This window comes from Primulina tabacum, chromosome 1 (assembly GCF_025594145.1).
Source record: "Primulina tabacum isolate GXHZ01 chromosome 1, ASM2559414v2, whole genome shotgun sequence".
NCBI lineage: Eukaryota > Viridiplantae > Streptophyta > Magnoliopsida > Lamiales > Gesneriaceae > Primulina > Primulina tabacum.
In genome coordinates this window covers 4135299-4160762 of record NC_134550.1, presented here as the reverse complement: position 1 = coordinate 4160762, position 25464 = coordinate 4135299, and the positions used below count along the sequence as shown (strand labels likewise).

Here is a 25464-nt window from a genome sequence, read left to right as displayed (position 1 = left end):
AAGAACTTAATCGAGACATATTTCAAGTTGCTTCCGGGAAATTGAGTAGAGCTCGGGTAAAAGTTAGCCAGGGTTTATCCATCAAAGCCAGGCTACCCAGGCTAATCCCACCATACCAGGCCAGCCAGGCTCATCCCATCATGCCAGGTCAGGCTTATCCCATCATGTCAAAAAATTTTATAGGGAAAAAACACATCTATGTCATGTAGATTGTCCACCCAGCTCACCAACTTACCCGGACATCATCATTGGCACCGTCTATGAAATATCCGATTTATAGACGTATATACAGTTTCCATTCAAAACTAAGCCCAATCAGCTCGCACTTAGATTTTATCTATGGCTATTTATTTGGGCTCGAATTTCGACATCTATTTTTGGATTGGCATGGAAGGGCATTTGGCTATGCATTCAGTAACATACAATTATGTTGACCACTTAATTCGGTTCAACTAGGAAATCCCACTCTACCATAAATGATTCATATTCAAGATTTCCAAGTTAGTGATTTGGTTTTTAAGAAAACTAATCCAACAAGAAATGTAGGGAAGTTAAAAATCTGAGAGACATGAGGCTCTGGTACCTTATCTAAGTCTGAGAGACATGAGGCTCTGGTACCTTATCTAAGTTTGAGAGACATGAGGCCCCAACACCTTATTCAACTCTAGGAGACATAAAGCTCTGACACCTTATTTAAGCCTGGGAGACATGAAGCTCCGGCAACTTATCTAAGTTCAGGAGACATGAGACCCGACACCATATTAAGTCTGAGAGACACGAGGCCCCGGTTACTTTTCAACACTTAGAAAATTTTACAAAGTATTGGGACTACTTAGCCCAAATAACTAGCAAAAATTCAAGAAAGAAATGATTAAACTGGAAAATGAATATTTTCATAAATAGCTAAAGAAGTATCGTAGAGGGACTGAGGCCAAGAGTCACTTCATTATCAAAGAAAGATTCGATGGCCTCGTTTAGATTGGAGAAGTCTTCCATGTCCGCATGGAGAACATCATCCTATTCAAATTGCTTTTTTTGTTTGACTAACCAGAACAACGAGTATGACTCTAGCCCGACTATTTAATGATGGAGATGTGATGCCCTGGAAAAGGCTCGGATCATTCTTGGACTCGGGCCGGAACGGGGGACAAATTCCAAGTTGCTCTCGGGTAAATGAGTAGAGCCCGTGTAAAAGTTAGGCAGAGTTCATCCCACAAGTTCAAGCCACCCAGGCTTATCTCATCAGGTCAGACGAGGCTCATCCCATCAAGTCAAAAATCTTCATAGGGAAAGTATACATCTCTACCCAAGTAGATTGCTCATCCAACTCATCCAATCTACCTGTGTATCATTAGTAATGTATTTATTGATATGTGATATTTTTAGTTTTAAATTTTTTATTAAATCAATCATCGTCCCGTTACTATATTTCATCGATCAATTTTAATCATTTTTCTCAAAATTATATAATTAAAGTGGTAATATGTTGTTATTTTTTTATAATTATATTGTTAAAAAAATAACGCTACATTCAAATGTTTAGCAATGTAATTTTAAAATTTAACAATGATATTAACAATTAAATTATATAATTTTGAAAAAAAAAATCTAAAATTAATCAATAAAACATAGTTACATGTCGAGCAACCTTCCATCCTGATGCGTGAACCAAACCCGATCCACCAAGTAATCAAAGTAAGTAATCTTGGCACGGATCTGTTGGCCGCAGACTAGTTCGAGCAACACGGCCCCAAATGCATACACATCAGATCGTTGAGTCACATTTCCAGTGTGCAAACACTCCGGGGCAATGTACCCATCCATCTAAAACTCCCCCGGCCTTAACTTACGACGTCCTTTCGTTTTATATAGCCCTTGCTAAACCGAAATGGCATAGACGAGCGTTGACGTTCGACTCCACCATGATGTTGCTGCCTTTGATGTCACCATGAACCACCTTTTCTTCATATTCATGGCGAAGACAGTGTAGCGCCGATGCAACACCAGAAACGACGTTGTATTCCATGGGAGAGGGTCTACATTTGAAGGAGCAAATATGTGCTTCTCTAGGCAGCCGTTTGGCATGTATTCTTATACAAGCAGTAGCTTTCCATTGTTGTGGCACCACCCTGTGCAGAAAAAAAAATGTAATTTCTTATCATCTGAATCTATTCAGTTTTAATCATTTCTTATTTATCTCTACACTATATACCATACCAAAGATGGAGACAAAAATTTTGGAAGGTTTGTTAAGATGTTACGGATAACACGCTGTTTATATTGATCCCAACATGATTATCATCGACAATTCGAAATCTTGCTTAAAAGTGTGAATTCAACCGCAACAATCTTGTTACTCGAACTCCCATCTGTCAAAGAATTCATCAAACCAAGAAACTCTCCGGAGCTATTGCCGGAATATTCAAGTCCTATGCAATCACGAATGCCAGCCCTTCACCTGGTGTCTCGTTATTCGGCCGATACATAATGACCAAGAACGACGAGTTGAAAGACACCACTACCGTTTCATCGCCATCCCAGAGCTTGAAAATCTTTTTCAAGAGCACACATTCAGATTGGTCAGTTAAATTAAAAATACAAGAAGAAGAATCAGGTGTCAACTGAAGTACGTCATTGCTAATCGTAGCAGCATTATCGACCTGGAACACGTCGCAGTACGACTCGTCGAAAGGGCCGTATCGGCCTGTGAATGGTTTGTGTTCTTTATGAGCGTGGAGAGCGAAGAGAGAATGGCTACGGCGGCAATGATTGTGGTCAGATTTGCCATTTCTTGAAGGGTTCCAGTATTATTTTTGATTTATCTTATGCGATAGAAAATATCTAAGTGCTTCGAACTTGGAAGTTGCCTGGAAAATCACACTTAACATTACTATTTTACGATAATCAATTTGCTAGTCAGAAAATGATTTGTTAAATTAAACTGATTATTAATATTCTAAATTGTCATTAGCAAATATTACTATTTTTTTACATAGTGAACCTGAGAGGAACTTGTATATAAAAATTGTAGCAATTAATTTTTCCCTAAATTTTGCGGATAATTCTCCTATGTTTTTTTTATGGGCCGTTTAGTTTCATAAAGTTTACATTAAACAGAAGTTTCCTAATTGGATCATGTAAACCTCACGACTCTGCTCTTTAACGATATTGTACTTTTAATAAATTTCATTGCAAAATTAAATATTGTTTGCTTTTTAATCGGGTTTCTCCGTTTTATCGAATCAAAATTTTGTGGTCTACCCGATTCATCATGCCTGCTCAATTCATTTAGAATTTGGTGGTTCTGGTGATGGATATCAAAGTTATTGTAAATCTCACTATACTTGTATTAACAGATACAGATACATCTTGTTTCCGATATCGCAATTCATCTCATCTACAACTTATTCTGGTCAATGCAAAATCAAAATATGTAACATCGTATATGTACAAATCACAGCAAGAAACTATAAACAAAAGTTACAAAACACATACATTTAGAATTCTTAAAACTGGCTTTCCGACCAGGCTTAGAAAAAACATGGATAAAATTTACACTACTACACCAATTCCAAAGTCACTATATCCCATATGGTTCTCCCTCCTGCTGCGTTCTAGTTGGCTCCGGCTAGATCGAGTCATCGACGTGGTACCAGTCGAGCTTGAATCCAAATACGCTAGTACAGCGGAAGGCCACACAAACGCTGGCCTGAAAGAAGGCACGAAAGGCACTGGGACTGTTTTTGATATGATCATTTGAAGTATAGCCTCAGTTTTCGGTCTTTCAGTAGCAGTAGGATGCGAACACGCCAGCCCTAATAGAAGCAGTCTCTCTGCTTCTTCCACAACGTATTTGTCGCCCAACCTGGGATCCACGGCCTCGAGCAACCTCCCATCACGATGCATGAGCCAAACCCAATCCACCAAGAAATTAAAACCACCAATCTTGGCACCAGGGCGTCGGCCACACACTAGTTCGAGCAACACAGCCCCGAATGCATACACGTCAGATTGTTGAGTAGCCTTTCCGGTGTGGAAACACTCCGGGGCGATGTACCCCAACGTGCCTAAAACTCCCTCAGCCTCGGCGTATGAAGTCTTCTCATTTTCTAGAGCCCTTGCCAAGCCGAAATCACCTAGACGAGCATTGAAGCTCGAGTCCAGCATAATGTTGCTTGCTTTGAGGTCGCGATGAACGACCTTTTGTTCATATTCATTATGAAGATAGTGTAGGGCGGAGGCAACACCGGAAATGGCATTGTATCGGAGGTTCCACGGGAGAGGATCTACATTTGGAGGAGCAAAGAGGTGCTTGTCTAGGCTGCCTTTTGGCATGTATTCATATACAAGTAGTAGCTTTCCATTCTTGTGGCACCATCCTGTGCAGAAAATTATGTATGTATATGTGAGTGTGTAACAATCTTTGTAAATTTACTACGAAAAATTAAAAGAAGTTACAACTGGAACTGAATGTCATATGTCTTATATTTTTTAAATCTATGCACTTTCAATCATTTCTTGTCCTAAATTAATTAAAGGAGTCCTTAAATAACTCAGAATTGACAAGTGGAAGCCTGGATCTTGGCCTATTATTATCCACCGCATTCCTATTACAGACACGTATGCTAAATCAATACCTTTTGAACTTAAAACATTAAAAAAAAAAATTCTTGATTTCATTTTCGATAGCCACCAGCCTGTCCAGTTATAGAAAAGTCACTGCCAAACCAAAAGGGAGATTTTTTAAGATAAGCATCCAGCCCAACAGAATATTACCTCCAGCTAAAGTCTAAATGGTTCGGGTTTTATAAAACTCCTAATACACCTGCTCCAGTAGAAAAATCAACTCATACCCAAAATATCAATCAAACACACATCTAACATACCCCAAAGGGTTAGATGAAAGGATCAAACCACAAGGAAGTTTCTTGCTTGAGCACATGATAACTTATGAAACCAACATAGGTAGAATTAATAAAAGCGTGGACCAAATTGATTTGGTCTTGGTACCAAGAAATGTTGACTAGCTCAAGGGTCAACCAACCCAATTAATAAAAGTCGTTATAAATCTGCTGATAAGGTGGTAATGAATATATCTAAATACGAGAAAGTCAATGACGTTTTGGATGGGATAAAAAAAAGATTAATTTTTTAAAATTATAAAAAATTTAAACTCATGAGGTATGTGAATCATGAAAATATTCAACTTATTATCATCTACAAATAACAAAAAGAATCACTTACCAAGTAGTTTGACAAGATTCTTGTGGCGCAGACGATTAATAATTGTAAGCTCAGCCAAGAAATCATCCTGCCCCTTAATACTCTCCCTGGAAAACCATTTCACTGCAATCTCCAAATTCTCCTTAACCAGAAACCCCTTGTAAACCACCCCATATCCTCCCTGTCCCAGCTTATTCTTGGCGTCGAAATTCCCCGTCGCCTTCTTCAAATCCCTGAATCCAAATTCGCTTGGTGTTCCAGGCAGGGTTTTCAAAGCCCCGACCAGATTCGGGTTCAAAAGCTGCATCCTTCGCCTGTGTATGTAGTACCCTAACCCGAAAGCTCCTATCAGCAGCAGCACAAGAACTGGAATTCCTGCTCCGAGAACAATTTTGAGCCACTGATCATCCTTTTCAGGGAAGTAATGGACCGTTAGATTCCATCTCAGAACACAGTTTAGCTGAATGTCGTCCCCTGTTGAAGCGGAGAACCCGAAATATGAATACTGTCTCACGTGATCTCTCAGGTTTAGATTATATGACAGGATCGGGGAACCAGGCTTCGGCGGAGTCGAGCCTGTTTTGCTTTCTTGTTCAGAAATATATACTTCCATGACCTTTCCAACTCCATCGTAATCAACCCAAACGTTGTAAAACCTGGCTCCTATGGGAGCAATAGTTATGTTATAGGGTGTTAAAGACGTATTTATCACGGATCTCACGCTGTGTAAGTTTATCCCGATGTGATTGTCGTCGATATCGAAATCTTGCTTGAAAGTGTCGATTTCAACCGCGACAATCTTGTTATTCGGATTCCCATCTGTCGACGAATTCGTCAAACCAAGAAACTCTCCGGAACTTCGTTCCGGTAGATTCAGGTCAGGTGCAATCACGAACGCCAGCCCTTCACCTGGTGTCGCGTTTTTCGGGCGGTAAATATTGATCAAGAACGAAGAGTTGAAAGAGCCGACAACTTTTACGTTGATATCGCCATCCCAGAGCTTGAAAGGCTCTTTGAAGAACACACGTCCTGATTGGTGAGTTAGATTCATGATTTCAGAAGAAGCTGTATCAAGTGTTACCTGAAGTGCTTCATTGCTAATAGTTGCAGGTTTTTCGACCTCGAAAATCTCGTAGTATGATTCGTCGAAAGGGCCGCCGTATTGCTTGCTGAAGATTTCGAGCTTTTTATCAGCTTCAACGACCGTGGAAATCAAAGAGAGAATGGCTATGGCTGCGATTATTGTGGTCGGATTCGCCATTTGATGTGAGTTTTATGGCAGATGGGGTCGAATGAAGAGGACTTTTTTTTTATTCATCTTCTTGCGGTGAATCATGCATATAAATAAATGGAAGAAATCTCTGGTTCAATTGTTTTGTGAACTGCTTGGAAGTTGCCTAGAATTCCTTTGACTTTGTATTCGGAGTGGGTTGAAATTTTCACATATTATTATTATTATTGGTATATACATACATTTACCATAATTTTGTGACAAAAATCTTCAATCTTATTATATTCAGAACAAAAAATATTATTTTTTATTACATATATTGATCGGATCCATCATGCACAAAACAAACACCGAAACACATGCATGATAGTTATAGAGTTGAAATTTTAGTTTTTGTTGTTAATAGTTTAGTTTATGTGTATTAATATTATCGCGTACTAACCTTCGAAGCAACCTGACTTGATATAATCTTAAGTCATAAATACGGCTTGGTTCATGGAATGAGATAAATAAAAAATGTGTAATAAGAGTTATAAGAAAATAAAAGATAAAAATAAACATTACATCATGATATATTATATGATGTTTATTAAATAATTTTAAAATGACGTATTAATTTTGTATATTGTGGCGTAATGAACAAAATATCCCCATCATATAATTTTTGATATTATTATTAGTTTCATAATTTCTATGTATAGAGTTAGGGTTTGTGTTTCATTAATTATTAATTGATATCTATCATTAGGACCATTAATTAAAGAAATAATTTCCATCAATGCATTAGGTAACAACCCTTGAAATTAGTTTTTTGGATTTTCTTGAGCGTCAGCCGCACACTCGGATTCAATTTTCTAACATGCACTTAAATTTTCTTAACTCAGACAATATTTTTATTTGGCTACATCGGTGTCCGTTATAAAGCAAAAGTATATATTGAAATTAGTATTTGGGATTGAAAAATTAGAATGGGAAATGAGAAAGATAATTAGATTCATATTTTTGTAAATAAAATTTGATTCGTCGTGTCTTTTCAGGGTTTTGGAACGCGAACTTTGAGTAGAAAGAGGAAACGTACTTAAGAACAAAAATTACATGTAATTTCACATTAAAACTGAGAAGAAATAATGTTAATATGTCTCACATCGGTTCGATAGAGTTTCTGAGAGTTGCATATATAGAATTGACGATCTTCTCACTTGAGATAGCTTCTGGGGTCGAATTCTCAATCATAACATGGTATCGAATTCATATTTCACCGTTATGTGTTGGACTGTCTATAATTGGGTCATCTGTTGTCTTGTTAACTTCACGCTCCAAATGTCCATTCATGAGAGTGAGATGTGTGTTAGTTGTCGCAAATCGGTTGGATAAAATCTCTGGCAGTTGCAAATATAGACTTGAACAATCCTCCCCTTTAAGCTAGCTTTTCGGATTGAGTTAGATCCAATCTCAATCTTCACATTGTATCAGAGCTCAAGCTCACCGTTATGCGTTGAGCTGTCCATAATTGGGCTACCTATTAATGTCTCAACGATCTAATTGTTCATTTTTGAATGTGAGGTGCGTGTTAAAATATCTCACATCGGTTGGATAGAGTTCCTGAGAGTTGCATGTATCAACTTGGACAATCCTTCTCTCTTAAGCTAGTTTTAGGAATTGATTTAAGTCTAAATCTCAGTTTTATCAAAGAAGAAGATTGGACATCAATTATAAATTAAATTTGCCCATATTTTCATGGAATGTTTGCATCTGATAACATTATTCATGATCATGAAAAAGAAAACTGGTCATCTTTCTTCGTTAAATCATTTCTTGGGGATAAAATCAAATGCAAGGCAATATTCGAAAGGGATTAAAGAACCGAAACAGAGAACATGGATGGTAATATAGATTGAAGCGTCAACAGAATCATGGCTGCACAACAAAATATGAGAACATGCATTGATATCAGCGCGATGTATCCATCTTCACATGGATTGTGCAAAAAAATAAATTGTGCCTAGGAAACACGAATATATATGATGAAAAAACTATGGGAAAAGGACTACAAAAACCCATCCCTTCGATCTTGTTCCTCGGCTTCTTTATTCGCAACCTCAACTGACTTGAACCAGAGAAATGCCTGGATTTGATATGAAAGTTGAGTGTAAGTGTTAAATCTACCTAGTTTTCAGCATATCCATTTTTAACATCACAAATAAATAGAAAGAGCCCGTTGATTAAAACAAAACGAACTACAAGAGTCCACGCCTGTCTCTAAATTAAAACTCATAAATGATCTTAAAAAGCAACTCCAATCTTTTTAATTGGCTCCGCAACATTGACCTTCACTCATCAATTATTTTCCAAACTTCGTAGTTTATGATTTCAAAAACTTCAAGAAATCCCACATGAAAACAGTAAAATCAATGGGATTTTTTAAGAAACACGAGTTATCTTTGTAGATGATCTTGTCCCATTCTGGATGTGTTGAGAAGCACAGTCTGGAGAACCATGCACCCTTGTTTCCCAAAGAAATGATCATGCAAATGCACATATAGCCAACGAAAACCATTGTCAATTTGAACACTGGTTTCTCAGAATTTGCTCATATGATGAACGGTAGTTACTATCCTGATGGGAAAATCTTTACTTTCCTTCAAAAGGTTGATAATTGTTTAAATTTCAATTTCAATTAGTGTGGTATGAAATTCTCATTCTCCCTAAACCACGCTGGACCGAAAAGATAGATAATACCTGAATTTCTTCAGTTGCAAGTATGAAAGCCTGCTTAGGATATATGCATTCATTACTAGAAATATTGCATTGCCAGGCTTCGAAGAATATGACTAAAACATTATTTAACTTAGTGAATAAAGCAGAATGAAACAACTCACAGATGTAGGGATGCCCACGAGTACAAAGATCCCAAGCAATGGAGCATAAAACACGCTGTCCGAGTTCAAAATTCCAAACACGGTCCTTTCATTCACGTACTCAAATATTGAACCAATCTGCACTCCAACATTCAAAATTTCAGATGGATACACACTTGAAAATACTGCTGACCAAAGAGATTAAGAAAACAGGCACCATAATCCCAATATATAGTTAGTTGCATGTTATCAGCCAGTCTTAGCTGAGTGGACACTTCATCGCGCTTATAACTTTTCCAAAATGCACTCCAACTCTATCCAAACAGCGTTTCTATCTTTTGCTCGATCGAAGTTCTGAAGTGTACTGATGAATTCTTTTGATGAGAGAATGCAATCTATTGAAATGTTTTGATAAGAGAAAGACCATATCCAAAACAGATTTACAGTTGACCATAAGGTACTTCACGCTGCGGCTGGGAAAAAATACCGAAATACCGAAAAACCGTACCGAAAAAAATACTATCGGTATCGGTATAGAATTTTTTTTTTTCGGTATTTCGGTAATTTTTTATTATTATTATTATTAAATTTAAGTTCGGTATACCGAAAAAATTGTCGGTATACCGAAATTGTCGATATATCGACAAAATTTTCGGTGTCGATACGATACCGATATGAACTTTTTTCATACCGAAAATTCGATATACCGAATGTGCGGTGTACCGAATTTCTGGTATCGGTATCGATATGGAAAAATTCCATACCGATATTTTCGGTACGGCACCCCTAGTTAACGCGGGGGTGTGTGTGTGTTAAAATAATGAATCATAATGTTATAGGGTGTTAGAGACGTATTTATCACGGATCTCACGCTGTGTAAGTTTATCCCGATGTGACTGTCGTCGATATCGAAATCTTGCTTGAAAGATCAAAGTAAATTATCTTTGTCCCGACTATATGTTCAGAAAATAATCATTTTTCTACTAAAAAATAAAAGAACATTGCTAAAATTACAATAATTTTTAAAAATTAATAAAATATGTTTTTATTAAATAATTAATAATTGAAAGTACAGTAAAAGATATCTTTCAATTTTAAATTTTGTCTTTGTGTATTCAATGTGTGTTGGGGAAACACTAAGATTAAGTAATATGTTTTTTGTAATACGTTCTCAGATATTTATATTAATGAAATATGTCGATTCGGTTAATAACTTAGTCAGAATAAATAATTTTGACATAAAGAATAATATTTTTTCATGAATCACATCGTATAAAAAACTCTTCTTAAAAGTTGAACCATGAGACGATATTATATAAATTTTGTATTAATTAATAGTTTTGCGTCCCCATATGTGAATCTCACATAATTTATAGGGCTGCTGTTGCACTATTAAATAAGTGAAAATTGATAAATGTGCAGTAAATTCAAGAATAGAGTTAATGTTACGTAAATATGTACCAGACATAATAAATGTATTAACGATTTAATTTTCCCACATTAATTTGCGGTGTTTTACATGTTTCATACTAATATATTATATCATGTAATTAATTATTACAATTAATAAAATATGAGTATTGAATCATTATTTAAAATACTCAAATAAATTGATTATAAATCATATGATTAAAAAATAAATTAAATTTACAAATTTTAGAAAATTCGAAAATTAAAGTGAAAATTTAATGAAATGTCATAATCGGTGCAAATATTTAAATATATTTTAAATTATCAAAGATCTTCAAACTAAAATTCGAATTTTAATAAAAATTCAAAAAGTATTGAAATAAATTTTTAATCTAATAGTTGAATTATCACAAAAACTCAATACAAATATGGTCAATTTGTTTAACTAATATAAATAGCTATATGATCAGTTGTGTCTCATAGCATATATGTGTTCTAATCAATCACTGTCTCATGATTATGTGGTTTGATTTAATTTTCTATTGCATGTTTATTATTAGTTTTTGAGAAAAAAATATTGTTGAAACATTTCACGTTCGTAATCTTGATTTTAATTTTAACAAAATTTTTATCGTATTTCTAACATATTTACTCACGCGTGAAGTTGCAAACACAAGAAGAAAACTGAATTTAGCCAAACTAAATTTCTGACGAGCTTCGGTGTTTTGATGATATTTCTAAGCTGGATGATTCAAATGACAATCCACCAACTTGACTATTCAGAAAAATCAATTTGGAACAAGTTTATTTCACGTTAGTTGAGCAAAATCGAATTGTATTTAGGTCAAACCGTTCACTGAATGACCAAACTGATTGTACGAAAGCAACAATCAGTTGGTTATGAGCAGTTGCGGTATTTTAGCCATATCTCTCAGCTCGATTATTAGAATGAAACGATTCAGTATGAATTGTAAAGATAAGACGATGATCTACTAATCATATGCAGAAGTCAAAGTCTGAATCGAAGCTTAAGATGCTGATAAATGATAATGAAATTACTGGGTCTGCACAACCTGAAATCAGCAAGACTTGTTTCACCGTTTCAGCACACCTGTTGAACTGCTGAACCAGTTGATCTGTTGACCGGTTGAACTGCTGACCGGTGGAACTGAACCGCTGACCAGTTGAGCTGCTGATCAGTTGACCAAAGTTGACCAGTTTATGCTCAAAAAATGTTCAGTAAGGCGAATTTGACAGTTATATATATATATATATATATATATATATATATATATATATAATATTACTATTTTTTGTGTTATTATTTTAAGAGTTTTTTTTCCTTCTAATTATTCACACTCTTATTTCTCACATATTATTAAATGGTCGATAAATTACTCAATTTTCTAATAATGCCCTCAACGTTATTGAAACATTAGAAATTACGGTTTTGAGCATGTGATAGTTAGGAAGCCTATTTTCCTGCCCTAATTTCATTAACTACCTTCTAATTTTTTCCACTCTTTCAGTGTGGTCAGATAAATTTTGATAATAAAATAAAATTAAAGGATCGGCCAATTTAAGGGAAATATTTGTCTCGTGACTATCATTTGCACGAATTCGTTCGATTTTGGTTTTCTTACGCTATATCTAGAGTGTTTTTCATTCATGATACAGTAAACATTTGACTTTAAGATAATGTCAGCTTCTATTCAAATATGATAGACTTGCGTGATTTAATGATATTAAGATATGATGAGAATTACTCTAAATATAACATAGACTACTACATTGTTAGATTCTGTCATTTCAGAATAATAAAATTATTTTATCAAGTCAAATTTGGTAAGTTTAATAACCATATTTTATTTTTAAAAAAAATTAAAGACTAAGTTCATGAAATCTAAACTATAGGACTGAAAATGGGTATTGTGTCTGTACTTAGTTACAATAAAATTTATGAAATTGTATTTTGTTAAATGAATTTTTGATTTGACTCGACTCATGAAAAATAAATTTTTTATATATTTAAAACATAGTTTTTTTGTAAGTATGGACAGAATGTCTAAAAAAATTACAAATTTTTTTATGATATCGTATTTTGTGAGATGAATTTTCGACATAACTCGACTCATGAAAAATAATATTTTTTATGTTAAAAACATTATTATTATTTTTATATGGACAAGATGTCTCAAAAGAGACCAAATAATATTTAAGTATTTGATTTTTGTGAAAATTTCAATCCAAATAATTATTATTTATAAAACGCAATTAATCCAAGTTATAAAAATTAAACCTAATCCAACGGAACCTTGGTGTAACCTGTTAGGTAAGATTTATTTAATGGGGTGAGTCCCACATTAAATAAAATAATATTAAAATCACATCCCACATTGAATGTTTACAAAAATGAACGAGAAAAATTTGTTATAAATTGAGTCTTCCTTGTTTGTTTTTAGTATCCCAAAATCAAAAGCTTTTCAGCTTTGATAAAAAGAGAGTGCATAGAAAAAAAGAGTGTATTTTTTTTTGAGTGCGTGAATTCTCTTATGTGAGTTAGAGAAATTATTTTCTCGGTATACTTGGGTTTGGGAGTGTGAGATATTTAGTGTATTAGTGTATACACTTGTTGTAATATTTCTTCGTTATAAAAGTTGCAGTGCTCCGTGGACGTGTAGCCTATATTGGGTGAACCACGTAAATCTTTGTGTTCTTGTTGATTATTTTATTCCGTATTTTTGGGTGCTATTATCATCGTGATCGGCATCGCTTCGGTATAATCTCCCAACAACTGGTATCAGAGCTCGGGTTCCAACATGAGAGTTGTATATATGAGCTTGGACAATCCTCCACCTTGAACTAGCTTTTGGGATTGAGTTAGGTCCAAGTTCCAATCTTAACATGCTCACCACAGAGCATACTCAGAATTTTTAAGAATTTTCACAACAAGGCTAGCGAAGCGATGGCCGGAGATGATGGATCGGGACCGAGAATCAGCAAGTTCGACGGAACAGATTTTTCGTTCTAGCGGTTACAGTTTATTGATTATTTGTATAGCAGGAAGTTGCATCAACCTTTATCTGGAAAGAAGCCGGAAAAGATGGAGGATGATGACTGGAAGCTTCTTGACCGACAAGTGTTAGCGGTAATACGATTGACCCTAACGAAGAACGTGGCACATAACGTGGCGGAGGCAAAAACAACGGAGGAAATGATGTCCATTTTGTCGGACATGTACGAAAAGCCATCGGCAAATAATAAAGTACATCTCATGAAGAAGTTATTTAACTTGAAGATGAGAGAAGATGCATCGGTGGCTAAACACATCAATGAATTCAACACGATTGTTTCACAGCTAACATCTGTTGAAATTAAATTTGATGATGAGATTCGGACACTTATTCTTTTGGCGTCTTTACCAGACAATTGGGAACCTATGCGGGGAGCGGTTAGCAACTCTGTTGGAAAAAGAAAGCTACAATTCAATTATGTCAGAGATCAAATTCTTGCTGAAGAAGTTCGCAGGATGGATTCGGGTGAAGGAACATCATCGAGATCTGCTCTAAATCTCGAGAATAGAGGAAGGGGCAGGAGTGGCGAAAAGAGTTTTAACCAATGGCATGGTAGATCCAAGTCAAGAAATGAAAAAGACAATAACACATTTGAAAAGAATGTGAAGTGCTGGAGCTGTGGTGAGACTGGTCACATGAAAAAGAATTGCAAATCAACAAAGAACGACGTTAATGTTGTTACTGATGAGGTACATGATGCTCTATTACTATCCATGGAAAGCCCGGTTGATTCTTGGGTTATGGACTCGGGAGCTTCGTTTCATACCACTGGTAATCGTGATGTATTTGATAATTACATTGCGGGAGATTACGGAAATGTTTTCCTGGCTGATGGAAATCCTTTGGAAATAATTGGTATGGGTGATATCCGGATGAAGATGACAAATGGATCTGTCTGGAAAATCAACAAAGTAAGGCATGTACCAAAGTTGACACACAATCTGATATCAGTGGGACAGCTTGACGACTGAAGGTCATAAGGTGACCTTTGGTGATGGTTCCTGGAAATTGAAAAAGAGAGCCATGATTGTTGCTCGGGGAAAGAAAACTGGAAAACTTTATATGACTTCCAGTTTGAGGAATAAATTAGCGGCTGTGGATGCTGGAGCTAATTCAAGTCTATGGCATAGTAGGATTGGGCATACGAGTGAGAAGGGAATGAAAATGCTTGTTTCAAATGGAAAGCTACCGGAATTAAAGATCGTTGAATGCAAGCTGTGTGAAGCTGCATTTTTTGGAAAAAATAAAAAGGTGAGCTTTTCAAAAGAGGTTAGAGAACCGAAATCGGCGGATTTGGAGCTGGTACATACTGATGTATGTGGATCATCTCCTGTGACATCCCTGGGAGATCACTCAAGATATTATGGCACTACTGTTGATGATTCGAGCAGGAAATTTTGGGTTTATTTTGTGAAAAATAAATCGGATGTATATGAGACCTTTAAACAGTGGGAGTTAGCCATGGAAGATGTGATGGATTCACTGTCATCCAATCACACGTGGGAGTTGTCAGAACTTCCTGAAGGTAAAAGAAGTTTTACATAGCAAGTGGGAGTACCGGTTAGAACATGACGGTAGCAAGCGGTACAAAGAAATACTTGTTGTAAAATGTGAAAAGGAAGTAATTGGTTACACTGATATTTTCTCTCTAGTGGTAAAGTTAACTACTATCAGGACTGTACTTGGATTGATGGTAAAAGAAGATTTACATCTGGAACAGTTAGATGTAAAGCCGACGTTTCTTCATGGTGAGCTAGATGAAGAAATGAATCAATCACATGGATTTGAAGTACAAGGGAAAGAGAAAATGATGTGCAAACTTCAGAAGAACTTGTATGGTCTCAAACAAGCTCCAAGACAGTGGTACAAGAAGTTTGATGGTGTAATGAATAATGATGGTTTTCTGAGGTATCAGGCTGATCACTATTGTTATGTGAAGCTTGATGGTTATTATATCATACTACTGATATATGTAGATGATATGTTGATAGTAGTAGCTTGTCTGGAGGAGATTGATAAACTTGAGAAAGTGTTATCAAAGGAATTTGCTTTGAAGGATTTGGGTGTTGCAAAACAAATCCTTGGAATGAGGATCCTTAGAGATCGGATGAATGGAGTCTTGAAGCTTGAGAAGATTCCTGGAAGCAAGAATCCAGCTAATATGCTCACGAAGGCTGTTATCATTGAAAAACTGAAGTTGTGTTTGACTTCAGTTGGTCTCCTAGACTGACAAATGAGGTATGAGCTGCTGCACTGATGATGTGAAGACATGATTGAAATCAAGTCTTCAAGTGAGAAAATTGTTTGGTAAGATTTATTTAATGGGGTGGGACCCACATTAAATAAAATAATATTAAAATCACATCCCACATCGAATGTTTACAAAAATGAACGAGGGAAATTTGTTATAAATTGAGCATTCCTTGTTTGTTTTTAGTATCACAGAATCAAAAGCTTTTCAGCTTTGATAAAAAGAGAGTGCACAGAAAAAAAAGTGTATTTTTTCTTGAGTGCGTGAATTCTCGTTAGAGAAATTATTTTCTCGGTATACTCGGGTCTGGGAGTGTGAGATATTTAGTGTATTATTGTATACACTTGTTGTAATATTTCTTCCAGTTATAAAATTTGCAGTGTTCCGTGGACGTAGCATATATTGGGTGAACCACGTAAATTTTTGTATTCTTATTGATTATTTTATTCCGTATTTTTGGGTGCTATTACGATGTGATCGCATCACTTCCATGTAATCTCCCAACATAACCACCAGCGAGCGTACACATTATCCACACGCCAACAAAATCTTGAGACCGTTGTGGAATTCAATTTCCATTTTTTGGGTTTTTTTTTCTCCAAATAATCAAAAAGAGCAGTTAGATTTGTAGACGCTACTGTGTTAAAGACGTGAACTTTTTAGCTTGGGCTGGATCCACTGAGCTGTGTGTGTTGGAAATCAACTACAAAAGGGGAGCGGCGCTTCCCATAAAACGCATTCAATCACCTCTAACAAAGACCACTACTTTCACTTATGTCGACCGAGGCGGATGGGGTTATCCGGCGGGAGGAGACGCCATTGGATGAACCGGCGGAGTTCAAAGGTGCCCCGTCATCGGTGTTTCACATGATGCTGGCGCTAGTGTTGTGGCTGGGTGCAGTTCATTTCAACGTCATCGTCATCCTTCTATCTTTCGTATTCCTCCCATTTTCCAAAGCCCTTTTGTTCGTATTCCATTTTCTGTCCAACCCCCTTGTGTGTTTGTGTTTCTACGAGTTCGATTGATAAATGAGTTCTGGATTATCTGTGATTGATTTTCAGAGTTATAGGATTGCTTTTGGTATTTATGGTCATCCCAATTGATGAGAGGAGCAAATGGGGTCGGAATCTATCCAGGTTAGCTTGTGCAGTTGCCATTTGCTTACTTTGAAGTTATGTAATCTAGATCCTTATTTTTGTTGATTCTGAATTTGTGATTTTGAATGATTATCAGGTACATATGCAAGCATGCAGTTGGCTATTTCCCTGTGACTTTGTACGTTGAGAACATAAAAGCCTTTGATCCTAATGAGGCATATGGTATGCCCACTTCTTTATATCTGCTCGTGTTTTAGTATTTCTGTGTTTTCCTCTTCTTTTTTGACTATTCGGTTATTTTCTTTCTGATGAAAGCCTGATGTCACTGAACTGCTCGTATTTAGGTGTGAAATTGAGTTGATTCAGATTCAGGTCTTGTGTCAAGTTCTACTGAACTGATTTATTTTGGTGTGAAGTTGAGGTGATTCAGTAGATTGAAGTTCTGGTATATTCCAAGTTCTACTTGTTACTGAGCTGATTTTGTTTAGGTGTGAAATTGAGGTGATTCAGTAGCTTGAAATTGGGGGTGGGATTTAATATCAAGTTATCCAGATATGATTTAATTTTGATTTGCTTTTCTATCCAAGCTCAACAGAATCTGATTCATTTTGTGACCCGGTTTTGGTTGCATCAGTTTATGGCATCTTAAGATATGAAAATTATGGTGGTACTTTAGCTAACTGTTTCTCATGTCAGATTTTCTCCTCTTAGCCATGGAAAAAAGTTTCTGATGAGGATACGTGGAGAAATATCACATCATATAATATAAACTTACATCATATAGTATAAACAAAGTGGAAAGATTGCAAGAGTCTTTTGAAGACTATATGGATTCACATCATATATCATAAACTTATAATTTCAATTTGCATTCACACTCTGAGTTCGGATACTCATCATTTGTCCAAATCCGCAGCCATAGCAGGCGTACACATAGAGTGAAAGGAAGAAACTAGCAGTATGATCAACCTAGGGAAGCTTAACTTGTCTGATCATCTTGCTGTAGATAATCTAGAAGAAATAATAAGCAAAACTATGTGTGACCGGTCTTGTCTCCTTTCAGAATTGACCCACTTTCCATTCGTTTACAACTCAAAAATTTTTTTGCTTTCATTAAATGATATCAGCTGTAGAGTGGTGTTGTGCTCATTTCTGCTTCTTTAGTTTAGCCAATGTATTTTGAGAAGAAATTCATTTCGTTCTATTAAGTTTAACATTATTTCTTGCAGTTTTTGGCTACGAACCACATTCAGTTTGGCCTATTGGAGTTGTTGCACTTGCTGATCTTACAGGCTTCATGCGTCTTCCCAAAATCAAGGTTCTTGCCAGTACTGCTGTAAGAACGCATCTTTATGTGAATAATATTGTAAAAGTTTAATGTGCCAATGTTATTTCTAATTACGAGGAAATTTGATCAGGTATTCTACACGCCATTCTTGAGACATATTTGGTCTTGGTTGGGACTTACACCTGCCACAAGGAAAAAATTTTATTCCCTTCTTGCATCAGGGTACAGCTGTGTCATAGTGCCAGGGGGAGTTCAAGAGGCCTTTTTTATGGAGCATGGCTCTGAGGTTAATTTTATTTCAATTCAATCTTTTTGTGCTCAGTACATTGTTTTATGAGTGTGAATCAGCTTGTGCAGTAACCTAAATTAGAATTTTTTTTTTCACTGGCTTATTTGCTTTTGTATAGTTTCAGGATACATCTAATACACATATGCTTTATTGCGTCAACGTGTACACGACCTCTTGATGTCTAAAAGTTCTCTTCTGTTGTGAACGTAATAACATCGCAAATGATGTCTAGCATTGATTAAGCTTAACAAAAAATGAGATTATGTTGAACCTATGACTTCATATTTCTTTTATAGGCATACTATTGCTGAACACTTCATTGTAAATTCTTATGCCACGTGGTGATCATTTTTGGGGTGAAATTGCCATCTATTGTTTACAAAAGATCTTTGTGATCCCATTTCTTAAGGGCAATTTACATATCTGTTACCCCATCCGAGATGCTTCCAAATTGTACAAATCTCTCTTTTGGAAATTGTCGTGATGTTTACCTTGCATAAGGTTTGAAAATGTTAACAATTTGGTATAAAATGACTCTGGTATCTTTACATCTACGTACCTTCCCCATGTACCAAAATGCCGGCGTCTATTTCCTCTGAGGTAGATGTATGGATATCATCTTGATTAGGGAGGGAGGTGCAATCTGGTCATTGTAGAGATTAGTTGTAATGACCCGTAATTTTATTTATTTTTTACTTTGGCAGAATGGCAAGCGCTGGGCGACTGTCATTCTGTCCGGATTTTAATTTATCCATAGTGCAACTCGAAAATTTCATAAAAATAGAACCGGGTTCTATGGACAAAATCTGCCATCCAACCTTCCTAAATAAAACTTCAAAATCCTTCAACCAAAAAGACTGAGGGCGATGTTTCGTTCCATGCTACAAAACTACAATTCTTCTAAAAAACTTATGCTAAACCATTGCAAGAACAGTCCTCCCATGAAGTAAAATGTCATAAAACTTATTGTGGAAAGTAGAAAGACTGGGGTAAGCCGATACTGGTGGCAAATCCCTCGAGCATCCTCTCCAGCTCAAGCCTCATTTTCTGCCCCAATAAAATCTAGTAAGTTTGAAAAATCAGCAAAGTTCACCTTTTTAGATAAATCCTACTTGAATTTCTAAATTAAAAAAATTGTAAAATAATTTTTGCCGTTCTCTGGTGTTTTTCCTGGTATTTGTCTCCAGTCTGCTTCACCTAAACCTAACTAGAAATCCCTTTTCTAATTTCATTTTTTAATTTCATTAGAACAGTTATATTTTGACACACAATAAAGTTTTAAATTGGAATTTAAACAAATAATAAACAAAAAACTGAATAACATGCTAGTGGCATCGTGGACGATTTTTGGTGTTACATTAGCACTAAGATGTAAAGTATATAGAAGCATTGATTTCAGGTTTTATGTGGACAATTTCAATTGGAATGCTTTAGATTGTTAGGCATATAATCTCTATCAATTTTGGATTTTGTATGGAAGCTTTTAATTGGAATGCTTTACTTTGTTGGGCATATCATCTTTACGAACCAAATTAGCGGAGTATAATAAGAATAGGGCCATTTCCTTATTCAAAAGGTTTTTTTCCTGAATTCTTGGTTATTTTATTCAATTATATTCCAGTTTTTGCAGAAAGGGAGTCGGAGATTGTTTTATCGAGTTGCCTGTTGCCTGGATAGGCTAAATTATAGATATATAATGTGCATCCTAATATTTTTATTCCTTAATTTCCTACATATGTACGTGCTAGTGGCTAAATTCTCTAATGCTTCTTACCCAGATTGCTTTCCTTAGAAGAAGGAGAGGATTCGTACGAATTGCTATGGAGTTGGGAAAACCTTTGGTTCCTGTTTTCTGCTATGGTCAGGTATGATTTTAATGTTTTTGACTTTTTTCTCACTGGTTGTTTCGTGTGAAAGTATATTTTCTAAATATTCACTGGATTGGACTAGCTCATCACTTACTCACTTAGATTGTTGTCTGACATGTAAAGGGGCTAATAAAATTTAGTACGTATCTAAAAATGTATCACAGGGATACGTATCTAAAAATGTATCACATTCCCTGTTTATAATTTAAATTTCCTTCTTTTCTTAGTTGAATTCAGTAATGATTTTTGAAAAGCACAATCGGTGGATAAGTCATCTTCTCAGACAAACTTTCATTTTTCATTTCAATTATATTCGCATAAATTTCTCAACAAGTCTAATAAAAGAAATGAAACGAGTAAATGGATAAGTTTTTTAAGACATTTCTTTAGAAAAATGAAAAAAATCTTACTTCAACTATACATACTATTTGCTTTGGCATAAGTTGGCACTTGATAACATGCGATTTTAATAATTAGGTCTTTTTCCTCTCAGGGACTGAGAATATTCTCGGATCCTTATGGCATGCATGAGATGAAACCAAAGTTAATAGTTTCATGTGGGAGATGAAATTGATAGTTTGAGTTACCTTTCTTCAGGGTTGACCTTTGGCATGCCTCCTCCACTTTGGTTCTTCTCTATTATATAAAATTCATATCAATGCCTATTACATAAAAAAATTAAATACGTAAAAAAATTTAAACATTTTTACGTAATCTCTCTTTTATTTGTGACTTTTAAACTATGGCAAGCATCACTTACTTTATGACTGTTTCATTTATTGTGCAGTCAGATGTGTACAAGTGGTGGAAGCCCAGCTGGAAACTCTACTTGGAATTTTCTAGAGCTATAAAGTTTACACCAATACTTTTTTGGGGTGTACTGGGGTATGTTTATTTTAGGAGAATATGCTATAGCTTTTGAAAATTGCTGCTTTGCCCTTTTTATAGCATCCAGTTCATTTATGGATAATATGGTTGTTCAATACTTATTTTCTTCTGAGCATCAAAAAGGAAATATTGCAATATGCTGGGGAAATAATGTAGCATATGCTGCTGTATTGGCTTTGGTCGGATTGAGTTAAAAGAGAAGTGAGATAAAAGAAAAAGGGGATGTAGAATTTGTTCCTTTGTTTAGATACACTGGACAACTTTGAAAGGGAAAGGAAAGGGAGTTTTAGGTGAGACCACTAGGAATACTCCCTATACAACAGAGGAAGGGTCAGCAAACAGTCTAACACGTATTTTTATGCCCTAGTTTGTTAATTGAGGTGGGGGAGATTAAGAGCTTTATCACGGTGAAGTTTAGAGGGAGATGATGGAAGTTTTTGCAGTGTTTGATAAGTTTTTTTGAAAGGTACTTAAGCAGCAAGGGATATATGTGTGCAGACTCAAGGAAGCTCATGATGTAGAGGCAGAGGACTAATTCTACTGTAATATATCACTTTCTTGAATAAATTAAATGAGATACAAATGGGCTGCAGTTTATACTCAATTATCTATCCATAATTTAGAAAATAAATAATAGGAGTATCTCCAAGATAACACAATATCCTTAAGTATTTACAGTTCTCCAATTTATACTCCCCTCAAGTTGGTTCATAAAAATCTATCATGCCCAACTTGGTATTGAAAATTTTGGGTCTAAAGTGGTCCTTTGTCAACGCATCGGCAATTTGTCGTTCAAATGTGATGAATGACACACAGATGATTCCACTCTCCAACTTTTCTTTTATGAAATGCCTATCAACCTCAATGTGTTTTGTGCGATCATGCTGCACATGGCTATTCACAATACTAATTGCTGATTTGTTATCACAAAACAGTCTCGTTAGAGCTTCCAAGTTCATCTTTAGCTCTTCAAGAACTAACATTAGCCATAATATCTCCCACCCCCATTAGCTACAGCCCTTAATTTTACCTCAGTGCTGTTTCGAGCTACTACACTCTGCTTCTTTTACTTTTCCGAGGGACAAGGTCACTCTAGTGACTAGTTTACTACTTATCTATTTGATTATTTTTCAAATAAAAGATAATTGTCAATATCCCATGTGTTCTAATTTATAAATGTGGGATAATTGTAGAGATTAGGAGAAGTATTTTATCTTTAGGATTTGTGTACATCTTTAGTAGTTGATAGGGAATCTATCTTGATCTTTTAGTAGTTGACAGGGAGAAGGTTTCTTTGTATTTATAAGTGATTGTATGTAAATAAATGGTCAAGCTGAAGATTTCATAAAAGCCTAATGCTGAAAGATCGTGATGTTCTCTCCTAAAACGAGCCTCAATTTCCATCATAAACTCATTAACCGCCCCATAACGAGATCTGTAACTCATGACCATGACATATAACCTGTCATAAGCGTTTTAGGGGTCCTCCTGAATTAGTTGTCATGAATATGTGATAAGTATTATATGATTGAGTTTGATATTATCGTGGTTATTATAGATCTGTTAATATGATGAATCCGTGATTAAAAGGATAGCATTTTTATTGACAGTATCAAAAATCTGATCATAGTTAAATATTTAAATGGGAAATAAGAATAAGAATGGTTTTAAATGTCAATTATTTGACTATATCATAGCACTTATGACCAGACCATGTAGTTGAATTGTGTTATCTTTTTACGCTCGTGTGCTGTTAGCTTCTGACTTGAGGTCTTATTTCCTTCATTACTGTTTCGAAAGATTGGATTGTCAATTTGAAAAATCTCAAATTTTTTCCCTCAATTTTCAGTACCCTTTTTAGGCTATTTTTTTTATTTATCAAACTTCATTTTGATGAAGAAGAGAAACAATAAACAAACATGCAGCTCGAGTGAAAATTTAAGAAAATTGACTCCGTTCCATGCATTAGTCTATCTCTACAACTTTTATGAGTTGTTTTAATTAATGGGATCTGGTAACTCACACACCGATGAACTTTAGCTGATCAATGGCAGCCTAACTGCCAACAATGTCAACCCTGAAATTCGTAAGGCTCAACAATAATAAAAGTAGCAAATGTATAACTCTGTCAACTATCCAAGGTAGTCATGTCATGGTATGATTCTTTCAACTAGTCTCATAAAAAAGAGAAAATAACAGGTTGTTTTGGACCTTTTGGTCTTTATAGTATGTAATTCCTAGAGGATCCTGCTTTATGTGATTTTATTTTACTCTGCTATTGGCTAATACGAAGGGGTTACCTATTGGCTCATATATTTATTACATTTTCAAACGGAGGAAGAAATAAGTGTTTCTCAGCTTAAGGGGAGTGCTCTTATTCTGATTTTTTTCCGATTGTGGTTCGCAGTTCACCTCTTCCTTTTAGGCATCCAATGCATGTGGTGGTCGGCCAACCACTCATAATCAAGAAAAATCCGCAACCTTCTCCAGAAGAGGTATTCCTCTGCATGATCTTCTATTCATGTATCATTTCGCATTTTACGGAAGTTCGATGGCACAAAGTATATTAGGCTTCTGTGCTTCTGAATATGCTAGTCCACAGTACTCCACATAAAAAATCGAGGCTACTTGGAATCCTGTTTCCTTAATTTTAACCCGTAAAACAGTACTTTAATAAATTTCCGCATGGATTTAAGGTATATTTTCTTGCTAACTTCATATTTTCTGTATAATATTGATTCTCGGAATTGGTATGTTTTGCATAGACTTTAAATTTCGAGGTAGACAAGTTACAAGAATTAATCCAATCATGGAAAGTAATGTATTTTTTTTTGTTTTAATTATTGCTTGCTGCCATGTTTGCATAGTGGTCAAGATTGATTTCTAATATCCTTGTGTATGACACACAATGCTGTCACCGAACTTTCTTTTAGCTTGCCTATAGAACTTCTCATGAATTATGATAGAATCAATGTTTGCTGCTTGAAAAGTTCTGCTTTTCTATTTCTACTTGCTGCCATCAATGAATGTATTGGCCCCAAACTTTCTTTGCTTCCTCGTTTATGATGTACGAAGTTATTACATGCCTTTCGTTGTTGGATGCCTCTATAACTTCTCATGAATTATGATAGAATCAATATGTTGCTGCTTGATTTGATTTCTATTTGCTGCCATCAATGCATGTTGGCCATGAACTGTCTCGTCTTTGCTTTTTCTTTCCTTGGGGATCCATACAAGGTTGCGGAAGTCCATGAGCAGTTTCTTGAAGCACTACAGAATCTCTTCGAAAGGCACAAAGCAAGGGTTGGTTATCCTGACTTAAAACTCAGAATTCTGTAATGTGGGCAACATAATGATGTATAATTATGTTTTTTATTTGCTCAAAAAGTTAAAAAGATGGTCATATTTAATTCATACACGTGCATTTAAATTCAAATGAATTACATATTTATTAGCTGCCTGTTTGTTTGCACTAAATTTATAAATGCGCGGGCAATGCACCAATTTGAACAGAAACTGATAAAAAAACTGACTCCCGATAACTCATGGAAACCAAATTTGATCGATAGTTATAGTCTCTCATACCAATGTGAACGCCAAAGACAAGGAAAATAAATGGAAAAGACACTGAAAATTCACTAAAACTGGAAGAATAATTCCTACACATGAGGAATCAAAATGAACAAAAAAATACTAAGTGAGTTCACTGGAAACTGGAAGAGAAATACTACGCGCTTAATACTAAACTGGAAAATGCAGAAAAAACATGAGCGATGAAATTGAAATTTTGATAGTTGCTGCTGGAGCATTTCTTTTGTGGATTGCTTCTTTTTGTCCTTGCATCTGACCATTTTCTCCAGTCCCTACTGCCATTCTACACTCTCTCACCAATTTGACTACTCGTCTGCTTTAGCCCAAACACTATTATATGAAACATATATTTTTCCTCTGAGAAGAGGTATTTAAATCACTGAACCAAAGATTGG

General features: G+C 35.5%; 2 protein-coding genes across 2 annotated transcripts; one reads left to right on the top strand and one right to left on the bottom strand.

Annotated features, from left to right (window-relative positions):
* Positions 1-3323: 3323 nt before the first annotated feature.
* LOC142527198 (putative L-type lectin-domain containing receptor kinase S.5) lies at positions 3324-6647 on the bottom strand. The gene is made up of 2 exons (XM_075631965.1): positions 5245-6647; positions 3324-4379 (listed from the first exon to the last, which is right to left on the bottom strand). The coding sequence occupies exons 1-2, from the start codon at positions 6482-6484 to the stop codon at positions 3553-3555; spliced, it is 2067 nt and encodes a 688-aa protein (XP_075488080.1). The 5' UTR covers positions 6485-6647; the 3' UTR covers positions 3324-3552.
* Positions 6648-16656: 10009 nt separating this feature from the next.
* LOC142527129 (diacylglycerol O-acyltransferase 2D-like) lies at positions 16657-24932 on the top strand. Its single transcript, XM_075631876.1, has 9 exons — positions 16657-17012; positions 17110-17184; positions 17282-17367; positions 18375-18481; positions 18564-18719; positions 20501-20587; positions 21378-21475; positions 23886-23973; positions 24716-24932. Exons 1-9 carry the CDS (start codon positions 16822-16824, stop codon positions 24815-24817), a joined length of 990 nt encoding a protein of 329 aa, XP_075487991.1. The 5' UTR covers positions 16657-16821; the 3' UTR covers positions 24818-24932.
* The last annotated feature ends 532 nt before the right edge of the window (positions 24933-25464 follow it).